The sequence below is a fragment of the Melanotaenia boesemani genome, chromosome 5 (genome assembly GCF_017639745.1).
Source record: "Melanotaenia boesemani isolate fMelBoe1 chromosome 5, fMelBoe1.pri, whole genome shotgun sequence".
In the NCBI taxonomy this organism is placed as follows: Eukaryota; Metazoa; Chordata; class Actinopteri; order Atheriniformes; family Melanotaeniidae; genus Melanotaenia; species Melanotaenia boesemani.
This window is the reverse complement of record NC_055686.1, coordinates 20,457,728-20,470,045: the sequence shown is the minus strand read 5'-3', so window position 1 is coordinate 20,470,045 and position 12,318 is coordinate 20,457,728. Positions and strand designations below refer to the sequence as shown.

The 12,318-nt window shown below is 38.2% G+C and overlaps 1 protein-coding gene and 1 long non-coding RNA gene across 2 annotated transcripts; both read left to right on the top strand.

Annotated features, from left to right (window-relative positions):
* Nucleotides 1-1,337: 1,337 nt before the first annotated feature.
* gpr78b (G protein-coupled receptor 78b) lies at nucleotides 1,338-4,072 on the top strand. The gene is made up of 3 exons (XM_041986476.1): nucleotides 1,338-2,500; nucleotides 2,603-2,716; nucleotides 3,574-4,072. Exons 1-3 carry the CDS (start codon nucleotides 1,830-1,832, stop codon nucleotides 3,809-3,811), a joined length of 1,023 nt encoding a protein of 340 aa, XP_041842410.1. The 5' UTR covers nucleotides 1,338-1,829; the 3' UTR covers nucleotides 3,812-4,072.
* A 1,281-nt stretch (nucleotides 4,073-5,353) lies between these two features.
* LOC121640664 lies at nucleotides 5,354-7,841 on the top strand. The gene is made up of 2 exons (XR_006010552.1): nucleotides 5,354-5,481; nucleotides 5,809-7,841. It is a non-coding gene; the product is annotated as an uncharacterized LOC121640664 (long non-coding RNA).
* Nucleotides 7,842-12,318: the final 4,477 nt, after the last annotated feature.

Genomic DNA, 12,318 nt, shown 5'->3' with positions numbered 1-12,318 from the left:
TTTAAAACAGTCTGCTACAAACCACAATTCAGTGCCACACAATATTTTTTTTTCTTAGTTGCCCAAGTGATTAACCAAAAAGTAGCCCAATTTAACTTATGTGCCATATCAGATAACCCCCCATGTATATATGTGTATATATATATATATATATATATATGATTGATATGGACTTTCTTGTGTTATGTGTGAACTTGTACGTTGATGTGTGTATATGTGTACATATATTAATATATATTTTAATTAATAGATTATGGAGTATTAATGTAATGTGTTTATGTGGATACTTAAATGTATTGGCTGTATGTAAACGTTTGATTTTTCTTAACAAATAGATCCTATAATAGCCGCTGTTGGCTGTAGCTAATGTGGATCCCCCCCCCAAAAAAAGAAAAAGAAAGGAAAAAAAAAAAAAAAAAAAAACAGAAACAGGGCGAACTGAAAAGAAGTATGACAAGAAAACTGCAAAAAAGCACTTTTTATTTTTTTTTTTATAAGTTGTCTCCTCATCCTAACAAGCCATCAGTTCTTAAAAAAAACTAGAAATGGCCTCTTCTCATGTTTATCCACTGGCCCATATAGTTACTTTTATTAGCCTGTTGTCCCAGTGGAAGAGGGATAGTAGATGGGAAAGATGGCTCAGATATTCTTTTTTGGGAACTTAAAAAAACAACTTGTAGCTTCTTTAAATGCCATATGTTGTAGTTTTGTTTTGTTGTTTTGGAGTATTTTTGTGAACAAAGAATTCATGAAAAACAATCGGGGGTAGTTGGTGTTGACATTATTCAAGGAAGTATTTGTTTAGAGATGACAGCCACATTCATTGTCCAACGTGGCTTTAATAAGAACTTTTCCTATCGTTTTAGATCTATTTTAGTCGAAATCATATTGACAGGTCATAAAAATAAATAAATAAATAAATAAATAAAAAAAAAAGAAACCCTGCAATATCAAGTCATATTCTAACAGCAGCATTCTCTTTTAAATGTCATTCTTGGTGGATATTTTTGCATACCAGACATGAATTATCATCCGCTAAATCTTCACCGAGTTATAAATAATTCATTTCAGAAAAAGGATTTGCCTCGTGCCTCTCCGGTGTCTGCGCGCGTGTGTGCACCAGGTGCCATTTGGTCAGGGAGATGCGTGTCCAATTATACGGGAGCACATTCCTGGGTTTCTTACCATCATTCGATTCTGTATTAATGCTGGTTTTCAGCAAAAACTCGCACGTAAATAACTTATTGAAGATGACTGATTTGGTAATGCGCTCAAGTTTGGATAAGGAAAAATAAACAAGGCACGAGGAGAATTAAGCCACCCAATATTTAGGAGACTGTGCCTTTGTGTGTTTTGTGTTTGGGACAAGTGGGTTACCATCCTTCTGGCTGGGATTGCCGCTTCTTTAGGCGCTATCTAGGTCATTTACTTCAATGGAAATGCTGGTCTCTACCCTGGTCCTCCGCAGTCTCCCACCAGATCTACATCTGCCTGATGAGTGGGTCGCCCGCACGTTGTCTCAACTGCTGAAAGACGCGCCACGCGCAACTTGCCTCTCTTTCCAAAGCCTCTCACGCACTTGCTGGATATTAATCGATCATAACTGACAAGTTTGAGGTTTGAGATGATGGCGGCTCCCCAGTTCAGCACGCTGGATAGCGCTCAAGGAAGTTGGAGAGGACGGAGGCGCGCGGACGCACAAGGAATTAACTGAATTGAATGTGTGGGTTTGTTGGAGACATCAGGGACGGGTGACCATGGTTGATTTTGGGAGCTTAATTGTAACAACAGGCGCAGGTAACCCGAGCGTGGATTTTCTGGCGTGAGACATGGACTTTGCTGAAATTATCTTCGCTTTGTACATCGTCGTGGTCGTGGTTGTCTCTTTGTTGTCAAACTTGTTGGTGCTGGTATGTTTCGTCCACAGCACCGAAATACGCCGACAGGTGCCCGGTGTTTTCACCATGAACTTGTCCTTCTGCAATATACTCATCACCGTTTTGAACATGCCGGCCACCTTGGTTGGTATTATCAGGAACCAGCAGCCTTTTGGAGACTGCATTTGCCACACGGTGAGCTTTCTGGAGACTTTTCTGACTGCAAACACTATGCTGAGCATGGCAGCACTCAGCATAGACAGGTGGATAGCGGTGGTCTTCCCGCTCAGTTACGCCACTAAGATGCGCTACAAGGACGCACTGATCATGGTGTGCTACACCTGGCTGCACTCCTTCACTTTCTCCCTGACGGCGCTGCTATTCTCTTGGGTCGATTATAGCGACGTTTACGCGTCCTGCACCTTGCAGTCGAGCGATGAAGGCAGCGACAGGATTAAGTTTACAGTCTTTACCATCGTTTTCCACGCCCTTAGCTTCATGCTCTCCTTGCTCATTTTGTGTTTCACCTACTTAAAAGTGTTAAAAGTCGCCAGGTTTCACTGCAAGAGAATTGACATAATTACCATGCAGACTCTTTTCCTGTTGGTGGACATTCACCCAAGGTATTTCATCTCATATATCCCTCCCTAGAATGTAGTCTTTTAATTATATTTGTATAATGTCCATTTTATAAGTGCTTAGCAAAATGCATTTGCTCTTCACAGTGTAAAACAAAGATGTTTAGCCGAGCAGAAGAGGAGAAAGCAGAGAGCCACTAAGAAGATCAGCATCTTCATCGGCTCATTTATCATCTGCTTTGCTCCTTATGTAATTACAAGGTAAGTCAATCTGATAGTAACTCATAAATAATTTAATTAACTGCAAAACTCCTGTGCAACAGCTTAAAACATTAATGACTCCACTTATGTAATACAGCCCGAACAATTCCCTTTGCTTAGTCTGCCCTGATAAATGAATAAATGCCCTCGTCCCTGCATTCAGACTCAGTAGCTTTGTCATCCTCATGCAGAAACTCATAACAGACACATCTCACACATCTGCCACAATGCTGGATCAAATGCAAGAGAACAATCACATTACGCTTTGTTTCTCACTTACAAACACTTGTCATGTTCTCTGAACCATAAGATTAGTCATCATTACTGCACAGTATAGACTGCCATGCTCCTAACACTGAAATACAACACAAAATAGTACAGACAACCGAATGTGGTTAAAAGGGAAACAAGGAAACGCTCCAGCAGCCCACAAATCTACTATCAGCCAGGTGTGGTGCTGATGATCCATCAGCCTGACATTTGTGGCACTTGCACATATGTGAGAGAGTAAGGAGAACACATTAACACGAAAACGTGTCTTGGTTGTTAGAGTAAACACCTGACCCTCTGAAAGGTTTCTGCTAACACCAGAACATCTAATTTAGACCAGGCCTGCACATGTTATCTGTTGTGCTTGTTAATTGCAATATTTTTCACCTCTGTGGTAACCTCCTGCCCCACACCTTCCCATTTAATTTTTAGCCCTGCAGCACAATCTTTAATCTGAGAAAAATTATTTGTTTGGAAACTTTTGGTGTGTAGAGAGGGAGCTCTCAAAATGAAATGCTTGATTGATTAATTCTCCCTTTGACAAAAAAAAAACTATATTTTAAGTGTTTCTGCCAATGTTCCCTCAGGTTGGCCGAGCTTCTCCCATATGTGGACATCAACCGCCACTGGGGAATCATCAGTAAGTGCCTGACATACAGCAAGGCTGCATCTGACCCCTTTGCCTACTCCCTCCTACGTCAGCAGTACAAGAAAGTCCTGGTTACTGTTGTTAACAGGCTGCTCCGCCGTGACCTGTACCCTTCATCTGGCCATAACAGCTCCTTAGACACAGAGAACGACTACTGTCTCCAGAGGATCAGCTAATGGCAAATGCATGGACATGACAGATACACATCCCAGTGTAGGCCAAAAATAAAGGCTGGCTCTTGAAAGAAGGTGGGCAGAGGAGATAAAATGAGGAGAGACGACAAGATATTGTTAGGAAGGGAAAAAAAAGTGCAGACAGGGGACAGATTGTGGGTGGAGGGCAAAGAATGAGCAAAAATAAGGAAGGTAGTGGGTGGAGGAGAATGAAAGGGCAGCAATGAGGGGGAGGATGAATGGGGAAAACAAAGATGAATCGGGGATAGGTGAGGGGGAAGATAGACAAAGAGTGATAGGATAGTATTGGTAAACAGGGGATCTGTGATTCATCAGCAACACCAAACCATACAGATGCAAACACAGATCAAATCAATCAATTTCACCCAGCGAGTCATGGGTTTGGGATATCTCAAGTGTAAGCACCATGAACTAGAGACAGGTTTCTTCAACACTTTGAGGGTCCTTTAAAATGTGGTCTTTAGTCCTGAGCTGGTTATATTTGTATTTATTATGGCTAGTCTACATGTTGTCGGCCAGCCACATAGCAGAGACAGAAGCTGGTGGTGGACAGGCGGCAGAGAGGAGATTTATTGTTCTTCCTTCTGGACACCTTCGGTGAATGGATGTTCTTCAACATGTGGAGACTCAACTGCTGCACACTATAGCCATGTTCTGTATTGACCGTGTTAGACTACTTTGCAGTGTCTCGTCAGTCACTGAATATCGATGCACTTTGTCCAAATTTCTCAGAGCTTCTGTAGTTACAGAAGCAAAAGTCAGTTAACATTTATAGGCTAAGTCTGGTGATAATTTACATTTTTTGTTGCTGTCAACAAATTCCAAGAATATATGATTGTGCACAAGCCATTACACCATTTCTTAGTACTTTACACCTTTCACAGTCTCTTCTTTTGTTTTTATTGGAGTGGCAGAAGACTGACTAGGAGCAAAGAGGGAAAGGAAAAACAATTAAACCAGAAAGAACTGGCTTTTGGGATAAAGGGGAGGAAAAAAAAAAAAAAGAGAATAGAAGAGGCATTTTTTAACGAGTAGAATTTGTAAGGTTTATATTAGGGCAAGCCATTATGTCTTAATGCTCAACAACTAGTGCCTAAACTAACCCAAACAGTGAAAAGCAACTTAAAAGATAAAGAGACCAGATAAAACTTTTCAAATTTAATGAATAAAGTTGAGTCCAAGAACAAAAATATAAATGTGCATATGCTTTCTTATCAGCAGTTTTCACAAGCCCATGCATACAAATGTTTGTTTCTGTTTTTATACTAATTTCAGTCATTGTGAACACATACAAAGCAGATTTAATGTTTTTTTTTTTACTTTTCAGGATTAAAAACAATCCCCTGGAAAAAAAAAACAAAAAAGAAAAACAAGAAAGAAAAAAAAAATGGTCAATTCTGAGAAAATGACCTCACAGATGTAAAAAGGAAATGGTTGGATTAAAAAATGAGAGGTCAAAAAAGTGCATAATTTCATGCAAAGGCAGCGTCATAGCTACAGTGGAGCCAGTTAATTTCACAGTAAATTGAACTGTGCATGCTCATTCTCTTCTAAATTAACAAGGCCTTGCAAGAACATTATAGCAGCCATCCTTACAACCAACTGTGATGCACTGCTACAGTCATTTAGTACCAGTTTGCATGTAGGAAAAGGTGTATGCGTGGTTCTTGTGAGTGCAACTCATTTACGCATCTGGTCATTGAGCTCAGACATGTTACTACAACTCCATCCTCTGCACCAAATATGGTCATTTCTGTTTTCGAACATCACTTTGCAATCAGTGGGTGACGTGGTTAACTCAGCTTCTTAGCTTCTTAGTCTATAGATGTGACACACATGCGACTAAATATGAATATTCAGCATTATGTTGATAAAGTTACATTGTTATCAAAGTTTTGCTTGATAGTTTAGATCATGAACTGTACAGTACTTGACTCTGTCTGGGCCATTTTTGACTCCTGGAATTAGATAAACATGAGCAGAATAATCACCTGTTATAGTACAGTAGTAAATAGTTATAGTTACTAAAAAGTAGAGTCAAATTTTCCAATTAGGATTAATACAGGAAATATTATTATTCTTATTATTATGTTGACCATATTTTCCCTTTTACAACTATGCCATTTAAATAGATCATATAAGTTATTTGTTGATCCCCTTAAATAAATACAGTTCATAATGGTGTCTGCACAGCACCATCCATGCAAGCATCAGCAGGGAATTACAACTCTTGTGAATATTTCCACATCAGAGCTGACATGCTCAAATTTTTCCTTTTAGAAGCAAATAATTCCTCATAAGGAGCTACAGAGGGAGGGTCAGAGGATACTAATGTGCAGGGCTTTTGATCATTCATGGATTCATGATACAAGTTCAAAACCAATAGAAAACAATAGTTCTTTTTCTTCTAACTTATGTTAAGGTAATACCACACAGTACTTTACTAAAACATTTGTGTCACTACCTGGTTGGGTTTCGTCCTTGGTTAGGATTGAAAATCAATACATACATTCTTTTTATGACATGACCATATGTACAATATTTTTAAAATTCTTATGCGGTGACTCTTTTGGACTCTAAAGGCAGCATTTTAAATGTAATTGCAGATTGCGTTAGCTTGCATGAAGAAATACCCCCATAGGGACATATCTGAGTGGAGGGCAGTCTGCCCTTTTTCCATTTTTTGTCCAGTTGTTTTTCACTAGGAAAAACTTAGTTTTTTTGTACTTAAAAGTTAGAATTTTTGTTGAGCTGAAAGCTGTATGTATGTTACTGTAAGTATGCTTAATTTCCAAGTTAGCATTAGTCAATGTATTACATCTCTTGGGATTTAGTTGAACAGTCTTTGGAGAATCTCTCTTGGCTAATAGGAATACAAAAGGCAAAAGACAAAAGGTCACACTGATACACACAAACTTCTTCACATTCCTACTTTTGATGCCAAAACCACAGCATCTCAGCTGTAAAAAAGTTGAACTTTTACTGCAGAAAAAAAGCTATGTACATAAAGACATTTTCAAGAGCTGACTAAAAGATTGAGCTCATGATCTAAACAGACTGTTTCAACTTCTTTCAATGATGCACTTGTTTAAGATAATTTAAAATGTATAATTGTTTCCATCTTATAGATTACAGATGAATGGATGAGGTAGAAGAATATTTGTCTGTGTAGAGCCAGTTCTTTGCAGCATGTCATCTTTTCATGGGTTTTGCTGACAGAACAAAAACGTCTCGAATCACCAGGCTCATCCTTTAAAGTGTGAGTTTGTAACTGAATGTAACAGATAGCCCATTTTTAACTGACATTCATTTGTACAACTCTGCTTTATTTTTGCCAGTTGACTTGATAAAATGTTTCTATGAATATTTACACAATGTCATTATATATTTTGCACTGTACAACAATAATTTTTTGTCAAGATTAATGGGGAGCAATGTGATGTAGCATAGCAATGGTCTCAAAGTGCTTTAAAAACACACAGTTTAGTGTTTGTGCCAGATTTGAATATGTGACTTTTTCAGCTGTTCCAACCTTTAACTGGATCAACTGCTTTATTATACATAAAAAAAAACATCTATTTATTTGGATGTGTTTTACCCACATGTATTTTTCCTCCTGTGAGCCACTTGTTGTTCTTTGGCAGAGTGATTAGCTATTTGTGGAATACGTGCAATACAACCTGTCAGTTATAAAGATATTAAAAGTATTAATAGTTTCACAGTAATGTTTTTGTTCCAGCTAATGTCCCTTCATTTCCATCATGCTTCAATCCAGGATTCAATTTGTAAGTTTGTAAATTTAATTTTTCCAGTAGAGGTAAAACTCTTGGACACTGAAAGACAAATGGGAGGACTTTTACTGAGACAATTTGATAAGGATAAACTTTGTAGGCAATTTTTAGCAACCAGATCTGATAGCAAAAGCTGAGTAGCATTGGAAAGACTTATATAAGCAATATAATTCATTTTTCTTTGTCAAATAAAACTGGTTTGGGTTTACCGCCATCTCACACCTGCTTCTGCGTCCCATTGTGTCGCATCCATTTGCATTTTGGCCCTAATTATATATAAAAAATTACTGCCATGTCACACGAGTAAACTCAGCTGCAGTGGCTTGTTTAAGTTTAATTAAAGAGAGTGGTCAAAGATAATTTCTGTCAGTTTGTTTTTTTTTTTCCAACTAATGCATTTGGCTTAAATTAATGCATAAACACCAGATTATCACTAATTATTTGCAGCGTTCAGTGAACCAATCTCAGATTTTGTGTAGTTTACTCATCTCCAGAGCCCATTTAATCTAAACGCAGCTCAGGGTTGTACTAAAGTCAGAGCTTGGCTATTTTAACGCATCATAATTAACCCCAGTCATCAGAGGCTGATTGGTGAGGAACTGGAAATGAAAACCTCTCAAATGTAAAATGCATGCACAACAAAAAAGTGTTGCAGTTACACAAGTTTAGAAGGGATGAAGCAGCTCAATCAATCGTCTCTTTTTTATATATATTTTACATAACTTCCGACACTCAGTTGTAGTTCATCATAAATGTGGATATAGGAGAGCATTATATAATATGCAGACGCTGCTTTGAAGTTTAACTCAAAACCTGCTTCCACACCTTAGGCCATAATTATTTTTTTAAAAGATTATTGTTGTTGAACAGTATATGATAGAATATTAAAAAGATGAATAGCAAAATTAATAAAAAGTTTGATAGGTGTTTTCAAGTGAGTATTAGCTGTGTTCACCATTTTTACTGCCTTAGGTCATTAACATTTAAGATTTGGTTTATTGAAACTTTCATCTAGCTAATCAGTCAACTGGAATGAGAAATGGTAGCAGGCAACTGTTTAGCTGTCTGCAGTTTTCCTACATTAAGCAGGGGTTGGACTACTTTGAGTTTGGAGAAGCAGGGAGGGAATTTTGATGTGGGAGCAAACCATACAGCAGTTTTCATATCGTTTCAAGCTGACACTGTTATGTAAACTTGGCACAAAAAGTAAGGAAATTTGTATTTGGTATATTATTTATTTGTTACGACAATGCTTCTTGAGAATTGATCTTTTGTTTTTGGAGCGCCTTGTTTTTTCCCTTTTAAATGGTGCCATATTTGTAGGGAAAATGTATTTTTGGGGTGAGCAGCAGAGTATGTGCTAGCATCTATGAAAAACTTGCCAGATCGTCTCTGTCAATGCCATTCAGATTGCATAACTGGTGTAACAGCTTTTGGTGAAGGTGGCGTCTCACTCTTAAAACAAGGCTTGTCATTGGAGCGAATGCAGAGATATTGAAAGGAGATTTGATAAGTTTTTCATGGGTGCAACTCACATACCCAGTTCTGCTACTCATCCCACAAATGCATTTACCTGACAAATGTGGGACCAATTGAAAGGGTAATAAACAGGCTTTTCAACTGTTTAAGATTTATTGTCAAGAAGCATTGTTATGAAAAAAACACAAATTTCCTTGTTTTTTAATGCTAAGTTTAGATTATTGCCACTTTTTCATCAGAGTTACATTATAGGTTATTATAAGTCTCCATGAACCAAACCAGTCTGTGTTTACACATATCATTCAAACACAGAGGTTCTATGGTTGAGAAAATTTAGAGAAAAAAAAAAAATGCTGTAAGAGTGAGTTGATGTAAAATAAACTTTATATAATTTACTGCAACCACCATGAAATTTTGTAGGTTTGAGGATTTTTTTCCCCCAATGAAAACAATTTTGCTCTTTTCTGTCCCATGGGGGCATGTCTGAATTCCTCCCTGACTCCCAAACTGAGATCGCTGACAGCTGCTACTATAGGCCAGAAAGTAACATACTTATCCCAACCCCACTTAAAACAATCTCTTTAATAATGCTGCTGAATAATTTTTTTAATTTAATTTATCTTAAACACTGAGATTTCACAGTCGTCCCTGCAATTTTAAGTGAGACAATTCAGTTAATGGTACTAATTCCAACAAGGTACTCTGTGGTATGTAATCAGGTTAAATTATAGAACCCTTAAAAAATGGTTGTCAGCTGCATTTACTGAGGAAACGAAGTAATCAAACAACAGCTGCTAATCAATATATCTGATATACAATATATATTTCATGCTGAGAATTTTGTAAATAGAATATACCCATTAGTATATATCTGTCCTGTCCCTTAAAATGTTTTTGCCATGCAAAAATAGAAGGACTAGTCATCAAAGTGGCAACTTAATGTGGCTGACTTTCAAGGAGCTGAGAGTACACATAAGGTTTCATACATTAACTAGTATGTATCCAAATTCTGAGCAATGTTTTGATTATGTCTCCTTATCAAAGTCATCACCTCTCACCAATCAAATGAACTGGTAGCAATACTCTGACAAAAACACCTTTCAGTGCTGCAAATACAATACTTTCCTTTTAAAAGGAAAAATGTCTCTTACACAGCTATGTTTTGTAAAACATGTTCATGATTCCTAAAATGAGTGCTTGGTGTCAAACCTGAGGAAACATGAACAACTTGTTGGAGACTTTTAGTTTTATTACCAGTTTAAGACATTAGAAAAGAAACCAAGAAGAAAATTTAATCCACTCATTTGATAGAGCAGTTAAAGTAGTTTAAACTTTTTAACGTCTTAACAGGATAACTACTGTAATGTGTAAAGTGATCTTCTCAACAGGCTACAGGAAACGTCTGAAGACAACAGAGTTCAATCTCAGAAAGACCCTGAATGTTTGTGAAAAAGTTTTACTGTAATCCTTTTGCTTGTAATGTGTTTATAAATTCATTAAATCATTTTATGATAAAAATAGGTAAAATTTTGTACAAGTTATATCTCTGAACTTTCAAGAAATCGAAACATTGTTCTGCCCAATTGTTTTATCTTTTTTCTACAGGAGGCCCTCAAACAGCAGCTTTGCTCTGATTCTGTGACTACTTCAACGTGCTGATTGATGGATATCTTTGTGTTTCTGTGTCTGCATGGAGTGAAAGATGTTAACAAATCACAGCTTGTCTTCAAATACAAAAACACTCAACAAATGTTTGTCCATCACAAGCAGCTGTGGAGAGGTCTAAACAATTTCAAACACTGACTCAGCCTTGCATACCAACACTTTTCCCCTCGGCATCATTAGCACAAACATAAGATCCCAAACACTGTGCATGTACATGCATGCTTTCCACAGAGAATCATCTCTCCCATTAGGCCTTATTTCCGTTTGGTTTCTGGGTCATATGATAATTATGCATAATACATGACCATGTTAAGAATCTAATCAATATTCTTGATTTAGCTGAAGGATACAGTATTTGTTTTTTTTTCTTTCTTTTTTTTTTTTGCTTTAACTCTCCACTGACCTCAGCCTGTCCCCCCCTCCCTGCATGCCTGATAAATAATCAAGCTTCCCAATATGCTAATTCAAATCTGCTTGGCTTGAAGAGAAGATCTTATGATTACTGGAATGGGTAAAACATACACACTTGAAAAAGCCAGGACAAAATATTCAGTATGTGATCATTTCTGGGATTTTCCAGCACACAAACGTAGGATATAAAGCTCCTCATCTCAGTGGGTGTAAATCAGGACTTAATGATTTTTGCTTTGCTTAAACCACCGACCTTTGTTATGGTGCAGAATCTGCCTGTATAACTGCTTTTAAACACAGGGATGCCAGTAATGACCAAAAATACACATTTTTAAGTCTGGATTGCTGGCAGTAAGTCAGATTTGTTTCCAGTGATGGTTGGACACCGCCATGGCTGTGCTTTAAAGCTGCTGCTCCTCTGCATCGAGAGGAACCAGGTGAAGTGGCTAGGGCATATGGTTAGGGTGCCTCCTGGATGCCTCCCTGGTTAGGTGTGTCAGCGTTGTGGAACAGTGGACCAGCTCCACACAACGGGTAGGCTGGGTGGCTGTTAATCTCAAGCTCGGGTCCTCTACCAGAGTCTTGGGAGCTTGAGGGTCCTATGCAGTATCATAGCTTAGCTGTTCCTAGGATTGCACTCTTCTGGATGGAGATGTCTGATGTTTCTCCAGGTATCTGTTGGAGCCACTTCTCCAGTGTGGGGGACACGGTCCCAAGAGCTCCAATGACCACTGGTGCTACTGTTGCTTCTCCTTCCAGGTTTTCTCCAACTCTTCCTTGAGTCCTTGGTATTTCTCCAGTTTCTCGTATTCCTTTTTCCTGATATTTCCATCGTTGTGGATGGCTACATCGATCACTTCAGCTTTCCATTGCTGCTTATCCCTGATTACAATGTCTAGTGGGTTGGGCACCACCATTTTGTTGGTCTGTATCTGGAAGTCCCACAGGATCTTAGCCTTCTTATTCTCCACCACCTTGGGAGTTGTTTGCTATTGTGACCTAAGGGTCTCCAGTCCATACTCTGCACAGATGTTTCTGTACAGTATGCAGGCTACTTGGTTAGGGTGTTCCATGTATTATTTCCCTGCCAGTATCTTGCACCCTCCTGTGAGGTGCTGCATTGTTTCAGGGGCGTCTTTGCAC